We start from the raw sequence: 21700 nt of genomic DNA, 5'->3' as shown, positions 1-21700 counted from the left end.
CCCATTTGAGAGTCATTCAGCAGTTAGCTAATGGTTTAGGGTCTTTTGTGCCACGATTTCATTTTTGTTAGCATAAGCTCTGACAGTGATAGGAATGGAGATAAAAACAGAATATTTTTTTATGAAGATTTATAATCTTCATGTGGGCTAGGAACAAAGATGCAATAATTAAAAGCGAACCATTGCAAAAACAATTGCTGATTCTCGCTCTGTGTTGCCAATCGATCTACAGAATATAGTAAAACTTAAAATCATGCCCTAGCGTTTTAAAAGAATAGAGACAGGTTGGATAATGTACGATGATCACAACTGGAGCACTTTCCATCATAGTTCTGCTCTATCAGAGTAGATTCATTGAACTTATAGCCATTCCAAGCTTTGTTAGAACAAAAACTACATTTGAAGAAATGTGAATTTTCTGGAAGTCTGAGTTAAAATTACTAGATATGAATTTTAACCAACCTTCTGCTTGTGTGTCTCCATTTCTTCCAAGGAAGGAATTTGGAATAATCGACGTGCTCCCGCCATCCTCAAATCATTCAGATTAAATAGGATTTCCCTGAAAACTCAATTAGTGGAACGAGCTTCGTCCGCACTTATTCTTTCCGGTGTTGATTTTGTCAATTCACTACAAGAGGGTCACTTGTTTTTAGAAAAATTACGGAAAGAACAGTTATCGCTGAAAATTTGATCATTTTTATTTATTAATTTAATTTTTAGTCAAAATAACTATTGAGAAATTTTCCACTGCAAGTATTGTTCACTTATTTGAAAATCGTTTCGTTATCCCATTCCAGCTTTTGAATTATTGTGCATTATTTAAAATGGCGGCTCTCATTGTTGTGGAAACGATATTTACTCCATGAGTTTATCAAGTTTACATTCAACTCTGTCAGTGTAAATATAACTAATTTATGTATTATACCTTAGACTGTAAGTAATAATATTTTGTATGATAGTCCATTAACATATTTAGAGGAAATATGTATTTAGATGGAAACTATGTGCACAGATTGTGAAAAACAAAGCATATGTGGTCTCAGTCGAGATGTAACTGTCAACAATTGACCATGTCTTCATTGCTACTAACCCAGCTTGTCAGAAAGCATTTCTGTTTACATTCCCACAACTTTTTTTTGTATTTCTGTCTTTAAATCCTTTCAGTAACTGTCTCTTTATTTACATATGCAAATCCGATTTATACTAAGTTATTTTCCAATGTAAGCCCTGTTATTCTTCCCTCATCAAGAAAAAAAAAGTGAGAAGAAAGAAACCCCCATCTTGTGTATTTCATGTAAACTGTATAGTGATTAGTCGTCGCAATGTCCAACCCCGCTGTTTGCTCAGATGTATCGGACGCGGTTGAATTAAGTGAACAATTCAACCTCTATTTAAAACCTATTGCCCGGATAAATGTGTCCGTACAACTACCTCAATTGAAATGTCCTGGCAAAACAATTTCCAATTGGGAGGTGATGGAGAAAGTGAAAAACATGATCAAACCGCATATTTTTACATCGCTGAAAGTAACTAAAAGTACTCTCGATTTTATTCGACTTGAGGGAGAAGCTGAAAACAAAAGCCATGTAAAGGTTCTTTTATTGAAATTAGATGGTAAATCAATTAAACTTAGTGGATTTTCAGACACACTGCGTGTAAGGGCAGCTCCAGCCAAGATTCATTTCCCAACTCGCCACGATATGGCTTCTTACTTCAGAGATGCAAAGAATATCAACGAAATGAAGCCTGGAGAAAGACCTGATACTGTCTACTTCAAAGATTTGCCAACAAGATGGTTTACTGCTCAGAACGATTCCAACAAAGACAAGCCCAGTGAAACGGTATTAAACTCTGTATTTAGTGTGTTTGGTGAAATCCGATGTATAGATTTACCGGTTTTAGATCCGTACCGAAAACAAATGACAGAATCAAAGCCAGGCACTATACAAACGTTTTCATTTGGGCAAGATTTGACATTTGAAGCGTATGTACAATACAAGGAATATGTCGGTTTCATCAAAGCTATGGACTGTCTTCGTGGAATGAAATTGATGTACAGAGGAGAAGACAAAGCTTTGACTGCAAATATCAAGGTAATTATTTTCAGATCGTTGATTTTGCACGAAGGTAAAAATGCTGTAAAGATAATGTAGCATTTGAACTGAACTGTTTCACCGTATATAGTAACAACCATAATTTTATTATATTTGTAATAGCATTTTTTGTGTAAAATCAGTGTGACTTGGAACTTCTGAAGGAAGCTATTTCGTGAGAGTAACCAAAGTTGTTCTGCTCCGAGGACTGCTGATAGTGGAAATGACCAACATAAAACGTGTATGAATTATTGATTTATTATTATTTGATAAAAGATATTTAAAAATATCTTTATTATGGAGTTAATGAAATAAGTATGAAAAGAGGTGATCATAATAATAATAATAATAATAATTTAATGTTGACTGACTTATATTGATTCAGAGTAGGAAAGATTTCTGCTTACTTCAGTTAGTAAACAATACATACACTGTATTGTACTTGTTTCATTTGCTTGAAGTATTACGCTCAGATTATTTTGTAGGACTGAAAGGATAGGCATAGTAAACCATTTCCGTATGTTACTACATTCGGTCCCGAAATGAAAACAAAGACTTCAGTGTTATCTCAATGACCCATATGGTGAAGTGATTTTAAAGTATTATTTTTATTGGCAAATGTGTATTTATTGCTTGAGGCCGTTACCATTAATTACTTGCATGGTATTGAACACATATCTGCAATATTGCCGTAGGAAAATGCCGCAGGGGAGTGTTCAGCATATTAAATATACATAAAGAAAGTTCTCATATATATAACATAGTGAGATGAAAAACTTAAACTGAAATTAGATATGCAATTAGTTTTTAAAAAAGGGACACTTCAATGGATGTGTGAAATTTCGGGAAAAAAAAAAAGCATTCAAGGGAGATAAGTAGTTGAAATTTCTATTTACATCGAAGACGATACAGAGTTCAGTCTTGTTTTTAAGCCTAGTAGTAAAAACATCAAGCATGCTTCAGCCGTATTGGACCTTTTCAGCAAAGCATATTCACACGAGTTGGCTGAGTTAAAGTAAATGTGCTTTGTCCATAGCTCCTAGACAACGCCAAATATAAATGTATAAAATTGTGTCCTAAGCTCCAAGGGATTTTCCAAGGTCAGAGCATACTACTCTCTTACTTTGTTATGTATGGTCTTTAGCTATTTACCGGTGTTGTTTCTATAATATTTACTATATAAGAGAGGAATTTTCAACTTAGCTCAGTTATTCCCAATGTATATAAACTAAACTTTCACTTCATAGTCAAGTAGTTTAATATTTCAAAGAGCATCTAGCCATGGCAATATGTGATGCCATAGTTATATGTTGAACAATTCAAACGATGGGAAATTGTTATGAATTGTTAAAAAACAAAAAAGAAATTTAATGTAAGATTTACAATCTTTTTTTAAGGTGAAAATTATTTTCTCAGTTTGTTTTTGATATGATTTTCTCTTTTTAGGTAGGAGTTGCATGGATGCTTTCCTTGATTGCAAGCAGCTTGTTATAGAGAGAGGGTAAAATTTATATTAAATGTTCTTTATTTGTTGCTAAGATAAATGGGTTATTCCTCGAGTAGATTTACTAAATAACCTCCCTTAAAATAGCAACTTGCTTTGACTTAGCTTAATTTATTGTATTGCATAAATGAAACAATGTATCTCTGCATTTAATCAATTGTCACTATTATAACAGGTTGACTTTGATAAAACTAAACACCTCTCAGAGAAAGCCATTCGAGACAGGAAAGCTGAGCGAGAAAGATTACAAGCAGCAGAGAGGGAACGTGTTGAACAAGAAAGGCGTAAAAAAGAAGAAGAAATTAGACAAAAGGAAAAAGAAAGGTTAGACCAAATAGTCATTATTTGTTTAACCATTTTAAGTTCACGTTTGTTTGTAAACTCCTCAAAGAGCTTACTTATAATTTTGCTCACTTCTAATCTTAATTATCATTGGACTAATGTCTTAGAGAATATAGTAAAGATAAAGATAATTCCTGGTTATTTTAACATCTGTTTTCCATGCTGGCATGGGTTGGATAATTTGACAGGAACTGGCAAGGTCAAGGACAACATAGAGGGTGTCTATGGCTTGATACCCTTCCTAATGCCAGCCATTTTATAGAGTGTACTGGGTGCTTTTTACATGGCATCAGCACCTACACCAATGCCTTTTATGTAGCACCTTGGTTTTAGCATCTCAATTGTCTTGTGGTGGGCGACAGCTGGTTAAATATATGTAATTTATGTTCAATTTTACAATATTAACTTTAAAATGATGGTTTAAAAAGTTGGTTAAGAAAGCAGTTGAGCATGATCTAGCATAAAATAAATAAATAAATGCGCCCTTTTAAAGCCTAGCCAGGCTCATGGGCCTGGTTTCAATGGCGTATGTGTTCCCCAGCTGGACGGGACGCCAGTCCATCGCAGCGTTACTCATTTTTGCCAGCTGAGTGGATTGGAGCAACATGAAACGAAGTGTTTTGCTCAAGAACACAACACGTCGCCCAGTCCAGGAATCGAAACCACAATCTTACGATCATGATGCTGACACCCTAACCACTAAGCCACACGCCTCCACATGATCTAGCATAGCATAGATAAATGGGCTGAAAACAAAAAACTTGATAATGACAACTGATTGACTGAAACCTTTCCATTCCAACCCATTGAAGATTGCTCCTGTTTCTGTGATACAAATTTCCTGTTTTAATGTGATTTAATTTAAAACCTTCTATCAAGTTTACATGTTAATTTATTATCCATATAACATCTTATTATGAACAGTTATTGTATTGAATGCTTCATTATTTTCAAAACTGAAACAAATCAGTGTATTTTAAGAGGAATATGGTAACAAAGGTGTCAAACCACAAATATTAACTAATGCTCATCTCGCAGTGAATGTACTGTAAATTGACAAGAGTTAAGTATAAACACCACCCCTACCAGCAGTTAAGTAGCTGGACTTCTGCTCAAAAGGTAAATTGTTTGATGTGTTCTCCAGGCAGTACCTTGCAGCTTTACTTAGCGTTTTGCTACAATTGAATGTATAGTTATTGGAAGACTATCCATTTTTATATTGGATCATTCTATAAATAATGCTTTTTTTTTCAATTGCATGAACTAAAAGTCAGAGGGGGACAGGATAAACTACCTGCATCAACTTACTATAAAAGCAGATAGTAATTTTACATTGTCCTTATTCTTAGTGTAAGTTTTGAAAAGTGAAGTTCAATTTTAACAGTTATTTTTTCAAAGCTATAATAGAAGTTACAAAGGAGCATATTCAGCTTTATGAGTTCAATAAAGACAACACTGCAACGGAAAGTACAAGGAATATTAATGCAGTATATAGAGGTCAGACAATAAGTGTAACCCAGAGTCAATGGTGGTTACAGAAATTCTGAGCCAGAAACTACAGCCTAGAAGACAAATCTTATCCAGGAAGATCTGTAGAGCTTGATGAAGACATCCTGCAAATCCTGATGGAAAAACATCCCATCGAAACTGTTTAGGAACTAGCAGAGAAGCTTGAATTTGGTCATTCAGCCATTCATTGACACCTGCATACCATTGGAAAAATCAGCAAATTGGGTCAATGGGTTCCTCACAAACTCTCTGAGTTTACAATTGACGGATGTTTGTCTTCATCTTGTTTGTTGTTAAAACAACGTTTTGACTGATATACCCCTCAGCCTTCATCAGGTGACTTGGGCAAATTTCGAACCTGGGTTCTCATTCCTAAGGTATTTTTCGATGATGTTATTATTACTATGATTCAGGTCACTGCCTGGAATCGAACTCGGAATGTTGGGGTTAAGAGCGCTGGCTACTAACTCCAAGATTCCGAGTTCGATTCCAGGCAGTGACCTGAATAATAATAATAATAACAACAACATTGAAAAATACCTTAAGAATGAGAACCCAGGTTCGAAATTTCCCCAAGACACCTGATGAAGGCTGGAGGGTATCAGCTGAAATGTTGTGTTAACAACAAACAAGATGAGGACAAATATCCGTCAATTGTAAATAATGTACATAATTCCTCATCTCTTAAATATAGAACTGTATTCTCTGAGTCTAATCATGTGTAGAGAGTGAATGTGTGCTCTTTGCTGTCACATCTCACTATCGTGAGATGTGACAGCAAAGTGAATAGTGACTGGTGACAAGAAATGGGTTCTCTATAAAAATGTCAAGCGCCGAAGACAGTGGGTAGGGAAAGGAGAAACACCAGCACCCCAGGCTAAAGAAGGTCTTCACCCATATAAAATATGAATGCTTTAGTCCACTTTGAACTTTTAAACCCAAACCAAATGATAACAAAGGAGATCTACTGTGATCAGCTTGGCTGGCTTAAGTCAGCACTAGGAGAAAAACAACCATCTTTGGTTTCAACACAAAAGGTGTTCTCACCAGAATAATGTTTGGCCACATACAGCAAGGATGACATTCCAAATGCTGGAGCAGTTTGAATGGGAAACGATACCCCACCCACCATATTTACTGGACATTACCTCATCAGAGTGATCAAAGTCATTTGGACAGAAAAAATATGAATTCTGTAGATGAAGTCAGAACAGTACTGGATGAGTATTTTTCATCAGGGTCAAGTGAATTTTGGAAGAGGGGCCTTGCAAATCTAGCAGATAGATAGAAGAGCATTTTAGAAAATGAGGGGGAGTATATTTTAGATCAAAAAAGAACTTTATCTTAATTTTGAAAAATAAACGAAGTATAAAAAAAACCTGCATTATTTATGAAATGACCCAATACATATCTAATTAGATAGGTGTGTTATCCAATCACAGATAATCCTCTATATCAAAGGTAACTTATGTGCCCTTTTTCTGTTTTCTATTTGCATTCTCACTCGTGCAAATACTTACACACACACACAGCCTTCGTCCCTTTTATCGCAGTCATTCTCAACCCTACTTGCCAGCCACTCTAATAGTATTTCTCTTTTCTCTATTTATTTCTTGCTATTATTGCTTTATCAGGCTTCTGTTTTATGCTTCATTTTCTCCCTACCCTGGAGGTCTGCAGAACATCTGTCTCCCTCTATTTTAGAAGTTTATATTTTCAACCCCACTCACATAATTTTTATCCTTTAAAATCATTTATTAATATATTATATTGTTATTAAATCTGAAAAGCTGCAGGCTAGCAGAATTGTTAGCACACCAGGCAAAATGCTTAGTGGCATTTCTGAGTTCAAATTCCGCCGAGGTTGGCTTTGCTTTTCATCCATTTGGCAGTTGATAAATTAAGTACCAGTTGAACATTGAGAATCAATGTAATCAACTAACCGCATCCCCTAAAATTAATGGCTTTGTGCCAAAATTTGAAATCATTATTAAGTCTGAAGTATGTTAAATCAATGCATTATTAGTACTAGGTCCACTTTTGCTACTTTTTAAACATTGATCTTTGACGAGAAATTAAATTGATTTAAATGTTATGGATTGGTGCCAATTTATTTACAGACTAAGAATTGAATATGAGAAACGAGAAAAGGAGCGCAAACTTGCAGAAAAACTACAACAACAGGAACTGCGTCGGCGCGAGAGGGAAGAGAAACGTCGGCAGAAACAAATTGCTAAACGCAAGCGAGAAGAGGAGGAAAAAGCTAGTCTCAAAGTTGCCCAAGAGAGCCGTAAGCTGTTGATAACTCAACGTAAACTGGATTCTTTACGCTTAATGAATGAAATATTCAACAATGTCAAGGTAAAATATCTTGTGCCTTTCGTTTCACTTTTGTTTTCTTTCTCCTTTGCAAATTCTTCCTTTCTTGAGCTTGTGCAACAATCATTGAAAACTTGGTTTTTTTGTTTTTGTTTTTTTGTCAACTTCAGCCAATGCCTTTTATCCGTAACTAAATGATATTAAGAACTTCCTTTCTTCCTCTAGAATTCAGTCTAAATACTCTGTCTAGATTTTCTTTCTCAGGACTACAATCATCTAAACTTTCTTTTCACCCTATACTTTTGTGCCTCTTTTACTCTCTGTCTCTAATGTCCTTCTGTTTTTCAGACTGTGAAGATGAAAGAGAACGAACTTCAACAGCAAGCAGCTCAAGAGAAAGAAAAACTGAGACAAATGGAATTGAGCAAACTGAAACAAATTGAGGAGGACAAGAAACGAGTCGAAGCTGAACTGAAGAAACAGATGGACATGAAAGAACAAGAGCGAGTACTTCGCGAAAGACTTCTTCGGAAAAGGCAAGCTGCTAAAGATCGACAAAAGGAGGAGAACCGTGAGGCTTTACGGATGAAACTTACTCAAAGTACTGTTCGCTTAAAGAGTGCGGTTGTTATGAAAAGATAACACTGCTCTTGTCTGGCTTTTAACCCTTTGGCATTCAGATTACTCTGTCAAATGTAATGCTTATTTATTCATATTATCTTGAATTAATCATGCATTATTTCCTAGCTTCAAGATTCCAATGATGTAATTATTTTTAGAACAACATTGTAGGGTTGATGTAAGAGGCCAGATCTAGCCAGTTTAAATGAGAAACAGGTAAAAACATTTGGGCTGGATGTGGCCAGTTTAAATGCTAAAGGGTTAACTGATATTTCCATCTACAGAAATGAAAGGTCAAGCTATTTAAGGTTAATGCTTATTTATTTTTAGTTGAAAACTTTGCAGTTTTACTTAATGTATTATTTTCATTTCTAACTACCTTTCCAATTATAATCATTTACTTTCTTATTTGATTTTAAATGTCTGCATTGCAAATGAGAAAGTTCTGAATATATTGAAGCTGTTTGCTGCTGGTTACGAATGACATAAGTTTAATGTGAGGCAAGGCACAGAGTTTTAATTTCATTGGTGAAAACTTGGTACCAACCCACTTCAGCAAATGGATAGAAATATAAGTATCAGACTAAATGATTCTCGTTTTAGAGGAGTTGATCTCAAAACTGTGAAAAATTAAATCATATACCAGCTTATATTTGACACTGCAGCACAAGAGTGCTTTTCCTAATTTTCCCTTTTTTTATGCTAAGTATCAGGTGGAGAGAAGATAGTATTCAAAAGTTGGCCTCTTATCTATTTTACTATTGTGACTCCTCCTCATAACAATAATTGTTCCAAAATGTGTAAATGCTAATCCAAATATATAAAATCCATGCTTGCATTGAATCATAAATATGAATTGATCAAAAAGATAAAGGCCAAACTTCAAACTGAGATCCAAAGTCTAAAAAATTCATATTTTTTGAAAACTATGTTGTGTACATTATTTACATGATTTGAACTATTTCACTAAGACTACACCAAGTTTTATTTGAGGTCCATCCCATTCTGTATTTCTTGAGAAAAACACAGCTTGGGAATTATTTTCTTTGAAATGTTATAAAAACTAAATTTTATATTATTTTATTATGTTTCTTTTGCCCTATTTGTAAGGTGTACAAGCTTTGAATACGTTACATGTTAATAACTAAATGTCCAAAATGATGAATGGTAGAGCATCAGAAACAATCCAACTTAAATGCTGGATACTGCTGAGGGTTTATTCATGATATGTGTTGTAATTAGGGAATCCATTGCTGGGATGAGTGTTTACAAGAATATTTATATGGATAATTCTTTGATTTGGTAGTAACAATTTTAGGAAGTGCTAAATGATTGCCCAACAATAAAAAGAACTTGTAACAGTTGTAACAGCAACAGAAAACATTCAATGAAAATATTTATGAGATTTTTGTGCACCACACCTAATATGCTTAATCATTCAAAAGTTTTTTTTAAGAACTTCACATTATAATACTTCAACGAACCAATTTCAATACATAAAGATATAAAGTAGCCAATTGATTTCCAGTTAAAGCTATTTCACTTGTTTTGTTGATATTTGTGAGGTCAGTGTTAATCTTAGAACAACACATTCACCCTTGTTTAAAATCTAAAGCTTTGTGTCTCTTTAAGAAATCAAGATCTCGCACACTGTAACATTCCAGAAACTTTTATTTCTGTATGTGAAGGTCCAATCTAGGGATCAAGTTTTGACTTTTCCTTTTCATTAGTGATGCACATGCAGTAACCAACATACTATATTTTATTGAACCAACTAAATGCCATATATATATATATATATATATATATATATATATACACACACACACACACACACACACACACACACACACACACACATGCGCACACACACACAACACTAAGTATTTTGCCATTTGCTACAGACCTTATCTTGATCAGAAGTTAATTGCTTATTGTAGTTTAATTTATATTAAGCCTTTAAATTGGAATTTGTGGGAAACAAAAGTTCACTAATTCTCTTAACTATTAAATAACCTAAAACTAACATTCAATATCACAGAAATGCTTTAACATGCAGTATTAAGTATCAGTTTACTATATTCTTGGAAATAAGAATATATCAAATGGTTTTATTATAATCTGTTATATTATGAAAGCAGTTTTAAAAATTTCTTTCACCATTGCCTTTTGTTTGTGGTATTTTATAAGATTTATGGCCCATTTAAGAAAAAAACATTTTATTGAAGAACCTTTTGCATGTTTTTTCTTTTCCACTTGATTCCTCATTGTCTTATAGAATTTTCTCACTTCCTTATGTCTAACTTGCAATTCTATTCAACATAAATTTTATAGAGAAAGCTTTGGAATATAACATTCTTTTTTCATCCAATGCCACTTTTATCATTCCATTTTTCTATAAATTTCAAAGACCGTATCATGTAATATAATTTTTTTAAAAATTTTCTTTGCATTCACTTTTAAATACATGTATAAATATCGGGTTTCCTTCAAGACATATCAAACTGCAGTAATTCTCTTATAGTTATTTCTGTTTTTTAGTGGTTAAAATGCTGTTTACAGTGTTCCAACTGGAAACTGGAAATTTCATGCCATAAAAATGCCTCATCTCATAAGAACTTCAAATCCTGGCCATTTGTTCTGTAAATCGTACTGTGTTTTTGTTGCACATCAGAAGTCTTAGGACATTATTTTACTTTGTGGTTGGGAAAGAATCTCAAAGTAGAAAAAGTTCCATGTAGATTTAGGAAAGCAAAATTAGACAAATTGTTTTATATAGATTTTGAGGGTGTATGTCAAATACAGACATGATAACATGAGAAAAAGAGGCTGTAACAAGTGGGTTAAGGTTGTGGTGGTGGTAGAAATAGAGATAGAAGGAAGTGAGAGCTCAACGGCAGTTTTCTTATTGAGCACTGGGGAATGAAGTCATACCTAAATCAAGTTGCCATTGAGATAAAGTGTTAAAAGATAACTGCGCTGCATGTTTGAAACTTATATTGTGGCACGTGTGTAGAATTGAGTGTGGAAGTGAAAAGGCCAAAATTTATAGTAAATGTGTTTTAAAGAAATGAGAATAGTAGATATCTTTCAAATTGTAATTTTGACCAATAATCATTGCCATTGATTCAATCCATGAGAATGTCTGAGTGCTTGCCACATTAAGATGCTTGGCTGATCTATGTAAAAATGTAAATTGATTCAAATCTTCACATATCGTTTTTTTGTTTTTGTTAAAATAATCAGTGTAGTAAAGCACTCTTAACCTTATCTTTTTTGACTGGGCTGTTCTCTAGTAATTTTCAGATTCCTTATTACTACATATATACATATACTTTAGCTGGGACTGAATTCAGAAATGTATTTATTTTTAATGTGCATAGAGGATAAGTTTTAAAACTTTGCATTACAATATAGGTTAGGAGTTCAGTCCTACTTGCTGTCTATATATATAATTAAGAATATGGACATGAGATAGATATTAGACTGACAGAAATGTGGCTTAGGTCAGAACACAAAAGCTGAGGTGATTTGTGTGAAAAACATGTAGTACTTGTAGCTTTTAAATTACTTAAAATGTATTCTTATGATAATATTACTATAATATAGCCTTTTTGTTGGACTGGATTCATGCTTGATTGTCTAAATGCTATTTCAAATGTGTCTGATTTGTACTGCAAAATATCTTTTCCTTTAGTGTCTGCAGTTCAGAGAGTTAAGTGTCTTCTCCAACATTATAGTATCATTGATAGACCATGAAATCATGCCCAACAGAGCGAGAGTTTAGTATTTCAGTATTTCATCTTTTTTTTCTTTTTTTTTCATAATTATTCCACAGTCAAGTTGGTAAAATCTATTTCACTATTTAGTTTTCATGACTGTCATAATGAACAGAAGTCATCACTAAACAATTGCTATCATAGTTTGTGTAAAGGATTTATTAATTTTCCTCAAGTACCACCAAACTAGATCTTCTAAATGTTTCCACCAATAAGGACAAATATTTATTTATATTTTCTTCACTTTTTATTTTATATTTATAGTAAAAGAAAAAACAAAAAAACTGCAAAGTTATTTATTGAATTCCTTTTTTTTTTTTATAAAATAAATTGTAACATGGAAGTTATTTTTTTATAAATAATGACAGCTTTTATACAATTAACTAATTAACTTGTTAATTGTGATCAGAATACATGATTGTGAATCTGCATATTTCATAATGATTGTCAACCTTTCAGACACACTTGCCTAAATATCTGGTTTAAAAGAAACCGTAACTGTATATATCTGTTATGTATTTCTGTATATAAATTCATAAGGAACAATAAAATTTTATTGTATTTTCAACTCTGTTTTATATTATTTTTTATTTATTAGCTTAACCTGGAAGAAGGGGCTGTTGTTCAAGGCCTTTACAGGCCCTCAAAAACTGGTGTGATCAATAAAGTTGATGTTCTTGAACAACTGTTGCAAAAGAACATTGACATGGAGAAAACTCCAGTGGGATAATTGACATTCTGGGAAAGAAGGTTTGAGAATGGTAATTATATAACTGAGGGAGTATTCTGCATACAAAATACAATATAGTAAGGTTAAAAAAAAACAGCCTTAACCAATGTCTTTGGTAAAGATGGTAGAGCAGAATTAACCCAGCTTAAGATTTTTATTTATTTATTAATTACCCAATTGTGGAGTGGTTTATTTCTTAATTCTTGTATGGCTTGATATACACCATTTTTGACCAGGATTTGGATTATTGTCCTAAAAATGTACTCAGCACCCCACATAAAAAAGTACTCAGTAAAGTGGTTGGCATTAGAAAGGGCATCCAGCCATAGTGACCATGCCAAAGCAGTGAGCAGAGCTTGGTGTAGTTTTCTGACTTGTTGATACCTTTCAAACCATCCTATCTATGCCAACATGAAAAAACATTTAATGATGCTGATGGATCCATGTTCATAATCTGAGCATTGCATACTGTGGTACTGTGTATCGAGAATTTGTTCCCCAGGGTCAGACTGTCAATCAAGTTCTACTGCAGCATTTGAGGGAGAACATTCTGCAAAAGCAGTCAGATCTGTGGAGCATGAAGAATTGGCTTCTTCATGACGACAATACACCCTGTCACCAAGCTCTCCTCACTCATGAGTCTCTCACCAAAAACATGATATCTCTTCCTCACCTGCCCTATTTGCCAGATTTAGCACCTACAGATTTCCCTCTCTTCTCCAAGATGAAAATGCAGCTCAAATGTTGCCATTTTAACACTGTTGTCGAGATCTAGAGCAAATCGCAGAAGGTCCCCCACTTGCTTATGGAAAACTACTTCCGGGCCCGGTTCCAAAAATCGCAGGAACGCTGGGACTAGTGTATTGCTGCACAAGGTGACTATTTCAAAGGAGATGATATTAAAACTTAGGTAAATAAGTTATTTTTTATTGAACATAGCTAATCCAGGAACTTTTTGATACCACCAGCCTTCGTGCTGGTAGCACATAAAAGCACCCACTACACTCATCATCGTTTAACGTCCGCTTTCCATGCTAGCATGGGTTGGACGACTTGACTGAGGACTGGTGAAACCGGATGGCAACACCAGGCTCCAATCTAAATTTGGCAGAGTTTCTACAGCTGGATGCCCTTCCTAACGCCAACCACTCAGAGAGTGTAGTAGGTGCTTTTACGTGTCACCTGCACAAAGGCCAGTCAGGCGATACTGGCAACGGCCACGCTCGAAATGGTGTCTTTTATGTGCCACTCGCACAAGCCAGTCCAGGGGCACTGGCAACGATCTCGCTCGAAAATCCTACGGAAGCCAGTCAGGCGGTACTGGCAACGGCCACGCTCAAAATGGTGCATCTTATGTGCCACCCGCACAAGAGCCAGTCCAGGGGCACTGGCAACGATCTTACTTGGCTTGCTGGGTCTTCTCACGCACAGCACATTTCCAAAGGTCTTGGTCAGTAGTCATTGCCTCGGTGAGGCCCAATGTACGAAGGTCTTGCCTCACCACCTCAGCCCAGGTCTTCCTGGGCCTACCTCTTCCACAGGTTCCCTCAACTGTTAGGGTGTGGCACTTTTTCACGCAGCTACCCTCATCCATTCTCACCACATGTCCATACCAGCGCAATCGTCTCTCTTGCACACCACAACTGATGCTTCTAATGTTCAGCTTTTCTCTCAAGATACTTACACTCTGACGGGTATTCACATTGACATTACACATCCAACGGAGCATACTGGCTTCATTCTTTGTGAGCTTACGTATGTCCTCAGCAGTTACAGCCCATGTTTCACTGCCATGTAGCATGGCTGTTCGTACACATGCGTCATACAGTCTGCCTTTTACTCTGAGTGAGAGTCCCTTTGTCGCCACCAGGGGTAAGAGCTCTCTAAACTTTGCCCAGGCTATTCTTATTCTAGCAGCTACATTTTCAGCGCACCCACCCCCACTACTATATATCAGACTTTCTCATTGCTAGACAATGCTTGAGGATTTGGCAATTTGTTGTCGAACAACTACACAGATGATTTGTTTATAGTGATCAAACGTTTGTGTATACAGAAGCTCACTCCCTTCATCAAATCAACATTACCTGTACAAGTACACTGCGTGCCGCATGTTAGATGGGCAATGTGAAATGAAGTGCTTTGCTCAAGAACACAAGGCAGTGCCTGGTCTAGGAATTGAACCCATGGTCTTGCAACCGTGCATGGAACACCCTAACCACTAAACCATGCGCCTTCATATATATATACATATATATATATATACATATATATATATATATATATATATATATATATATATATATATATATATATATATATATATATATATATATATATATATATATATATATATATATATATATATATATCACTATCATTGCATTGACCAAACTATCAGATGTGTGCTTCCTCATGTTGTTTTAGCCTTCATATGATGCTACACCTCTGGTAAGGAAGGCATGCATGCAAGTTAGTTGTCTGTGTGTGTATGTGTGCATTTGAAATAAAAAAATATAACTGGTTCCCTATTGGTTTTACTGATGCATATTCAGTTGTTTAATAAGTGAACCACCTGATCTTTGAATTAATGTAGCTGAACATTCCACAGACCTGAGTGCCCTTAACTCATTAGCATGTAACCCTTTAGCATTTAAACTAGTCATATCTGGCCTAAGTATACTACTTGCTTTAATGATTAAAATGGCTAGACTTGGCCTCTCACACCTAACCCGTAATGTCATTTTAAAGATAAACAATCACTTTACCGAAATTTCAAAGCTGTGAGGTAATACATGATTAATTCAAAACAATGTGAATAAATAAGCATTATATTTGATTGAATAATCTGAGTGCTAAAGGATTAAACCAGCCATATCTGGCCCAAATATTCTACTTATTCTATGTTCAAACTGACCAGATTCAGCCTCTCACACCTACCCTACAATGTCATGCTAAAAATAAGCAAGTTTATCATCAAAATCTCAAAGCTACTAGTTAATGTATAATAAATTCAAAACAATATGAATAAATAAGTAATTGGTAGTATGCTAAGGGGTTGAAGTACTTTTGTAGTGGAATAAGCATGACAGTATGGTAGAACCCATTTAAAGGGCTTCAGCACAGTTTTTGTCTACCTAGTAGCACTCACAAATATTCTGTCAACTCCAGATTATGATAAAAGACACTTGACCAAGCTCTCTTTCCCCACCTCTGAAGCAGAATTAATGAAAAATTTCAAGTGTGAAAGCAAAACCTAGCAATGAAAAAGGATTGAAAGTAAACTTGGCAGTGACAAAAATACTGGTAGAAGATACAACTCAATGATTATCACCAGAAATTGATAAAAATTTCATATGGTGTACCCAGTGCAAACTACAGATGCACCTGAAGTGTATTGGAATTACAAGCAGTCTCATGGAGAGGAACACTTTTCTGATGCTTAGTAACAGTAAGTACTGTTTCTCTAATCAGTTGTGGAGAAGAAGGCTGTTTAGTCTAGTGAGTTACAATGTGATTTCACTGGTGCTGGCGCTATGAAGTAAGCACTTAGTACACTCTGTAAAGTGATTGGTATTCACAAAACATCCAGTCCAAACTGATTTACTGGACCATGATCTCATTTTCCAACTCATTGTATCATGTTGAACTATCGAACTTGGAAAACAGAGAGAAAAAGAGAGGTCAAAAGGTACTATAGAGGGGTAAAGGATGAATACAGAGAAATCATCTTAAGTGAAGGTGGGTGGAAAGAGAATAACAAAAGAGAGACTAACAGGTGTCTATGGGTGAATGCAGTGATAACAGTGAGAAAAAGAAAGGCTTGAGAGTACCATAGAGATGTGGTGGTGAATAGAGAGTGAATGCAACAAAAACAATGATAGAAAGAGAGGCTGGAGTTACAATGGAGGTTGTACACATACATGTGTATGTGTAGAAAAGTAGCGAATGAATGCCATGAAAACTTGCTGAGCAAGGAGGCTATGGAGAGCGGACAGTGAAAGGAAAGCAGGAAGAAGCAGTGGATGAATGCAGCAAGAGCATCCCAGCCATAAAAACTTTTGGTAAAGTTCTCTCTGCCCAGCGTACCCAAAAGAGCAAGCTTCATTCCAGTACATTATCATCACTTAAAGTCCGTTTTACATGCTGGCATGTGTTGGACTGTTTCACAAGAGCTGGCAGGCTGAAGGGCTGCACCAAGCACCAATTGTCTGTTTTGACAAGATTTTTATGGCTGGGTGCCCTTCCAAAATGTACTGAGTGTTTTTTATGTGGTACCAGTACCAATGCTATTACATGACATCAGTATGGGAGCTCTATACGTGACACTGGCATGGGTGCTTTTTACATGACACCAGCACGGGTGCATGTACGTGACACAGGTATACGTGCTTGAAGTCCCTTATCATCTTATTTGTGAGGGTCAGCATCTTGAGATCAGTTTTCACCACTATGCTCCATCTCTTTCTGGAAGATAATTCTTCCACAAGCACAATTTACTAGCGCACAGCAGCAGTCGTTATCCATGCAAAAGCATGCTCTAATTAACAGTCTTCTCCCTTATGACACAGTCTTCTCCCTTGTAAACTATGTTTAATCTCTTATTCATGTGCACTGACGTTACGCATGTAAAACATTCGTTTATTTCGTTCTGTTCCTCACAAATCTTCTGCCTTTAGGGTCTCACCACAATGTAGCACCATACTTCACACACATGTCTTACAGTCTGTGTCACCCTCTGAAAGAGAGGTACTCTGTTACTAGTAAACGTAATATCTCTCTGAACTTAATCCCCACTATGTTTTTTTTTTCGTTTACTTTATGGTCCAAAAATATAAAAAATGCTCCACACAACGTTGCATTAGAAATGTGAAGCGTTTGCTTTATGTTATTGCATGCGATAAGGTAAAGAATCATTATTAAACCAGAGTTTTATTCAGTTACTCATGATCGACGATACGACATTCCTATACATGTGTGTCGACTTTCTATCTTCATAACTTCCAAAAAAAAAAAAAAGGATATTTTTAACAAAAGTTTCTACAAATATGCTTCAGATGGTGTAAATTCGGTTTATATTGGAATTTGCTGTGAAAAAAAAGAAAAAGAAAAATCCTTTCGGCGCAAGAGTGGCTGTGTGGGAAGTAGCTTGCTTCTGTCCTTGTTCATCCCCTCTTTGTAATACTTTTATGGCAAATATTTATTAAATAAAGTAGCTTGCTTACCAATCACATGGTTCCGGGTTCATACCCACTGCGTGGCCCCTTGGGCAAATGTCTTCTACTATAGTCTCGGGCCGACCAATGCCTTGTGAGTGGATTTGGTCGACAGAAACTGAAAGAAGCCTGTCGTATATGTATGTATATGTATATGTTTGCGTGTCTGTGTTTGTTCCCCTAACATCGCTTGACAACCGATGCTGGTGTGTTTACGTCCCCGTAACTTAACGGTTTGGCAAAAGATACCGATAGAATAAATAGTAGGATGACAAAGAATAAGTCCTGGGGTCGATTTGCTCGACTAAAGGTGGTGCTCCAGCATGGCCGCAGTCAAATGATTGAAACAAGTAAAAGAGAGGTGAGAAGAGGAGTTTTGGAAAATTCACACGGGTTGATTTTGTTTCCTCATAACTATCAGAAAAATGGGTATTTTGTAATGAAATTTTCTACAAATACATTTCAAAGTATGTAAACTGCGATTATATCGGAATTTGATGTGAAAAGAAAAATAGTGAGCACACACATACATACTGACACACATCTAAATTTTTTCCGAAATTTCATGATTCATTTTGTTGATATATGAGACGTGTGTCAATATGTATGTGTACCAACCCATCAAGTTTATTTTTTTCATATCAAATTCCGATATAATCGTAATCTATATACCCTGAAAGACATTTATAGAAAAATGTCATAAAAAATTATTCATTTTTCTGAAAGTTATGAGGAAACAAAACTGACTCTTGTGAATTATTCGAAACTCCTCACCCTCGTAAAAACTTTTTTCACCACATATTCTGTTATAATCAGAATGTACACTATTGGAAGCATATTTATAGAAAATTTCCGTAAAAAATATCCATTTTTCAGCAAGTTATGAGGCAACAAAGTCGGGTGTGGAGAGTACATTGGTGAAGGAATGTCTGACTAGACATCAATCCATTTGTGTGTACAACTGACCAACAGTCATGAATATGAAACATTGTTCAGAAATGTAATCACCATTGATCTTAAACATGATGCTGCTGCCAATCAGGTTTTATATATGGGGTGTAGGTTAGGGGCTAGGAAGAAATGACAGATTGTATTACTACTGAGTTTTCTGCTGAAAGCTCAAAACATAAGAAACATTTTTATTATAATTGTGAGGCATTTATCCTATAATTACTGAATTTAGAAATGTTTTTATTGAAGCCTTTGATGAGAAGGAGGAAAAGAAAGTGACATATGACATAGAGGACAACTGGAAGTTCTTAAAGGACAATCTCTACTGAGGGTAACAAACCAAATCTGTGGCTGGAGTAAATCTTCTGCTAGACCAAGGGTGACATGGTGGTGGAACAGTGAAGTCAACAGAGCTATAAAACAGAAGAGACGGGCTTCGAAAGACTGGGAGAGCAGATGTAGCAAAGAACCATATCAGATAGCTAAAAGAGCAGCTAAGTGTCATGTTTACCTAGCTAAGAAGAGGTTTGCCTATGTCTTACAGCATGAAGAGGAAAGACTTGAGGTGTTCCAGATTACCAGACAATGTGTTAGAGAGAATTGAGAGGTGGGAGAGAAGTGTGTATGGACAAATAATGGTGTGCTTGTCCTTAGTAATCCTGAAAAGAAAGAGGTATGGAAGAGCTATGAAAGGCTTGTAAAAGTTGATAGTTGTAATAGAGACATTAGTCTCTCTCTATCACCTTTCAACAGCATTACATATTAAGGAACAGTAGAACAATTTAACAACATAATAAAAATAAGTTTTATTTTTGATGATGCTTGATTATATAAATCCTGTGTCACTCAGCTTAGCAGCTGCTGATTGATTTGATATCGGTATTGGAAGATTAAGAACTTCCTTGATGCATGCCAGAGGAGCAAATAGCTATCATATCGATAGCATCGTGGTGAAGAGTGCTTCGTTGAGGAGCGAGGTGTTGTCACGTCGAAGGTTTCTTGTTCAACTATCTTAGAAAGTGAAACAAACTCTTTAAGTACTAATTTTACTACGCATGCACACTCTAGGGGCTTCCGGTGGTGAAGTCCCTTGTGCATGTGCAGAATAGTACTTCCTCAATGGCGGCTATAATTTCGCGCCACTACGGGCTATTAAATGTGGAAAATGAATGGAAGAAAGGGAATGTTCCCCATGGGAACCCAACAGAGGAGGCAGCTATTCTAGTTGACAGTGGCATGATAAGTAAAACAAAGAAATGAAGACAGGGAAGACCTCTGGCCCATCAGGAATCTCTGTTGAAATGCTTAATATATCTGGTAGATTTGTGTATGGTTTAGTTATCTGTATAGGTTATTCAGGAAAGCATAATCCCCAATGACTATGCCTTGTAGAAGCATCATAGTCAGCTGCTACAAGAGCAAAGGAAATGCTTTAGAGAGAAGTGATTATAAAGGTATCAAATTGCTGTATAATTACCAGGTAACGAAAGTTGCAGAGAGAGAGAGTTATAACCCAATTAATTAGGAACAGAATTAGACTAGGTGAAATGCAGTTTGGCTTTGTCCCGGGGAGAAGCACCACAGATGCTATATTCATAGTCAAATAACTGCAAGAGAAGTATTTATCCAAGAGCAAGCCATTTTACTTGGCATTTATTGATCTAGAGAAAGCCTTCAACAGAGTACCTTGCTCTCTGACACAGTGGCCTCTGCAGAAGGTAGGGGTAGATGAATGGCTTGTGAAAGCAAGTGCATTTATGTTTGTAAAGTAAGAGTTAGCCATAAGTACAGTGACGAATTTGTGGAGGCACATGGCCTTGTGGTTAGAGCAGTGGACTCGCGGTCAAGGAATCATGGATTTGAATCTCAGACAGGGTGATGTGTGGGTTTATGAGTGAAACACCTAAGCTCCATGTGGCTCCGGCAGAAGGTAATGGCGAACTTCTGCTGACTCTTTTACCACAACTTTCTCTCACTCTCTCCTCCTTCATCTAGCAGCTCACCTGAGATGGACAGGTGTCTGTCCAGGTGGGAAACCTATACATCAATGAAATCAGAAGCCCGGCCCTTATGAACCAAGTATTGCTTGAGAAAGAACAAACAACAACAACAACAGTGACGAATTTAGTGTACAGGTGTGTGTTCAACAAGGTTCAGTCTTCAGACCCTCCTATTCATCATCATTCTCTGGGCCATAACAGACAAATTTAAACTGGAAGCCCATGGGAACTACTACAAGATGATGATCTTGCCCTCATTGCAGAATCTGTAATAAAATTTGAAAAGAAATTTCAGGAGTGGAAACAAAACCTGGAATTAAAGGGTCTTAAAGTTAACTTAGCAAATATCAAGGTCCTAATAAGCTAGAAATCAGACAGGACCCGACCATCTTCAGGTAAGTGGCCCTGTTCGATATGTGGGAAGGGTGTAGGCAGAAATTCTATTTCGTGTACCCAATGCAAGCTATGGACACACAAGAGATGCAATGGAATAATAGGGAGGTTAACAGATAAAGTAGTGTCTGTGTGTGGAAAATGTGCAGGAGCTGTTACACGTTCATATTTATGTGTATGCGTAGGTATACGTATATATGAATGTGTAACAGGAGCCAACTACAGATACATGGGAAACAGATT

The 21700-nt window shown here is 35.9% G+C and overlaps 2 protein-coding genes across 2 annotated transcripts in view; one reads left to right on the top strand and one right to left on the bottom strand.

Moving 5' to 3' along the window:
• The window catches only part of LOC106871903 (DNA excision repair protein ERCC-1), a 54185-nt gene extending 53594 nt beyond the window's left edge, over positions 1 to 591 (bottom strand). The window contains exon 1 of the mRNA XM_014918662.3: positions 463 to 591. Within this exon, the coding sequence (XP_014774148.1) occupies positions 463 to 528 (66 nt within the window). The 5' untranslated portion in view covers positions 529 to 591. The remainder of the gene's footprint in view (positions 1 to 462) is intronic.
• Positions 307 to 12735, top strand: LOC106871924 (A-kinase anchor protein 17A). Its single transcript, XM_014918684.3, has 4 exons — positions 307 to 2093; positions 3773 to 3921; positions 7569 to 7809; positions 8116 to 12735. The coding sequence occupies exons 1-4, from the start codon at positions 1323 to 1325 to the stop codon at positions 8407 to 8409; spliced, it is 1455 nt and encodes a 484-aa protein (XP_014774170.1). The 5' UTR covers positions 307 to 1322; the 3' UTR covers positions 8410 to 12735.
• Positions 12736 to 21700: the final 8965 nt, after the last annotated feature.

This window comes from Octopus bimaculoides, chromosome 13 (assembly GCF_046866305.1).
Source record: "Octopus bimaculoides isolate indiv1 chromosome 13, ASM4686630v1, whole genome shotgun sequence".
Taxonomy (NCBI): Eukaryota; Metazoa; Mollusca; class Cephalopoda; order Octopoda; family Octopodidae; genus Octopus; species Octopus bimaculoides.
The sequence above is the reverse complement of the archived record's forward strand: the minus strand, read 5'-3'. Positions and strand labels throughout refer to the sequence as shown.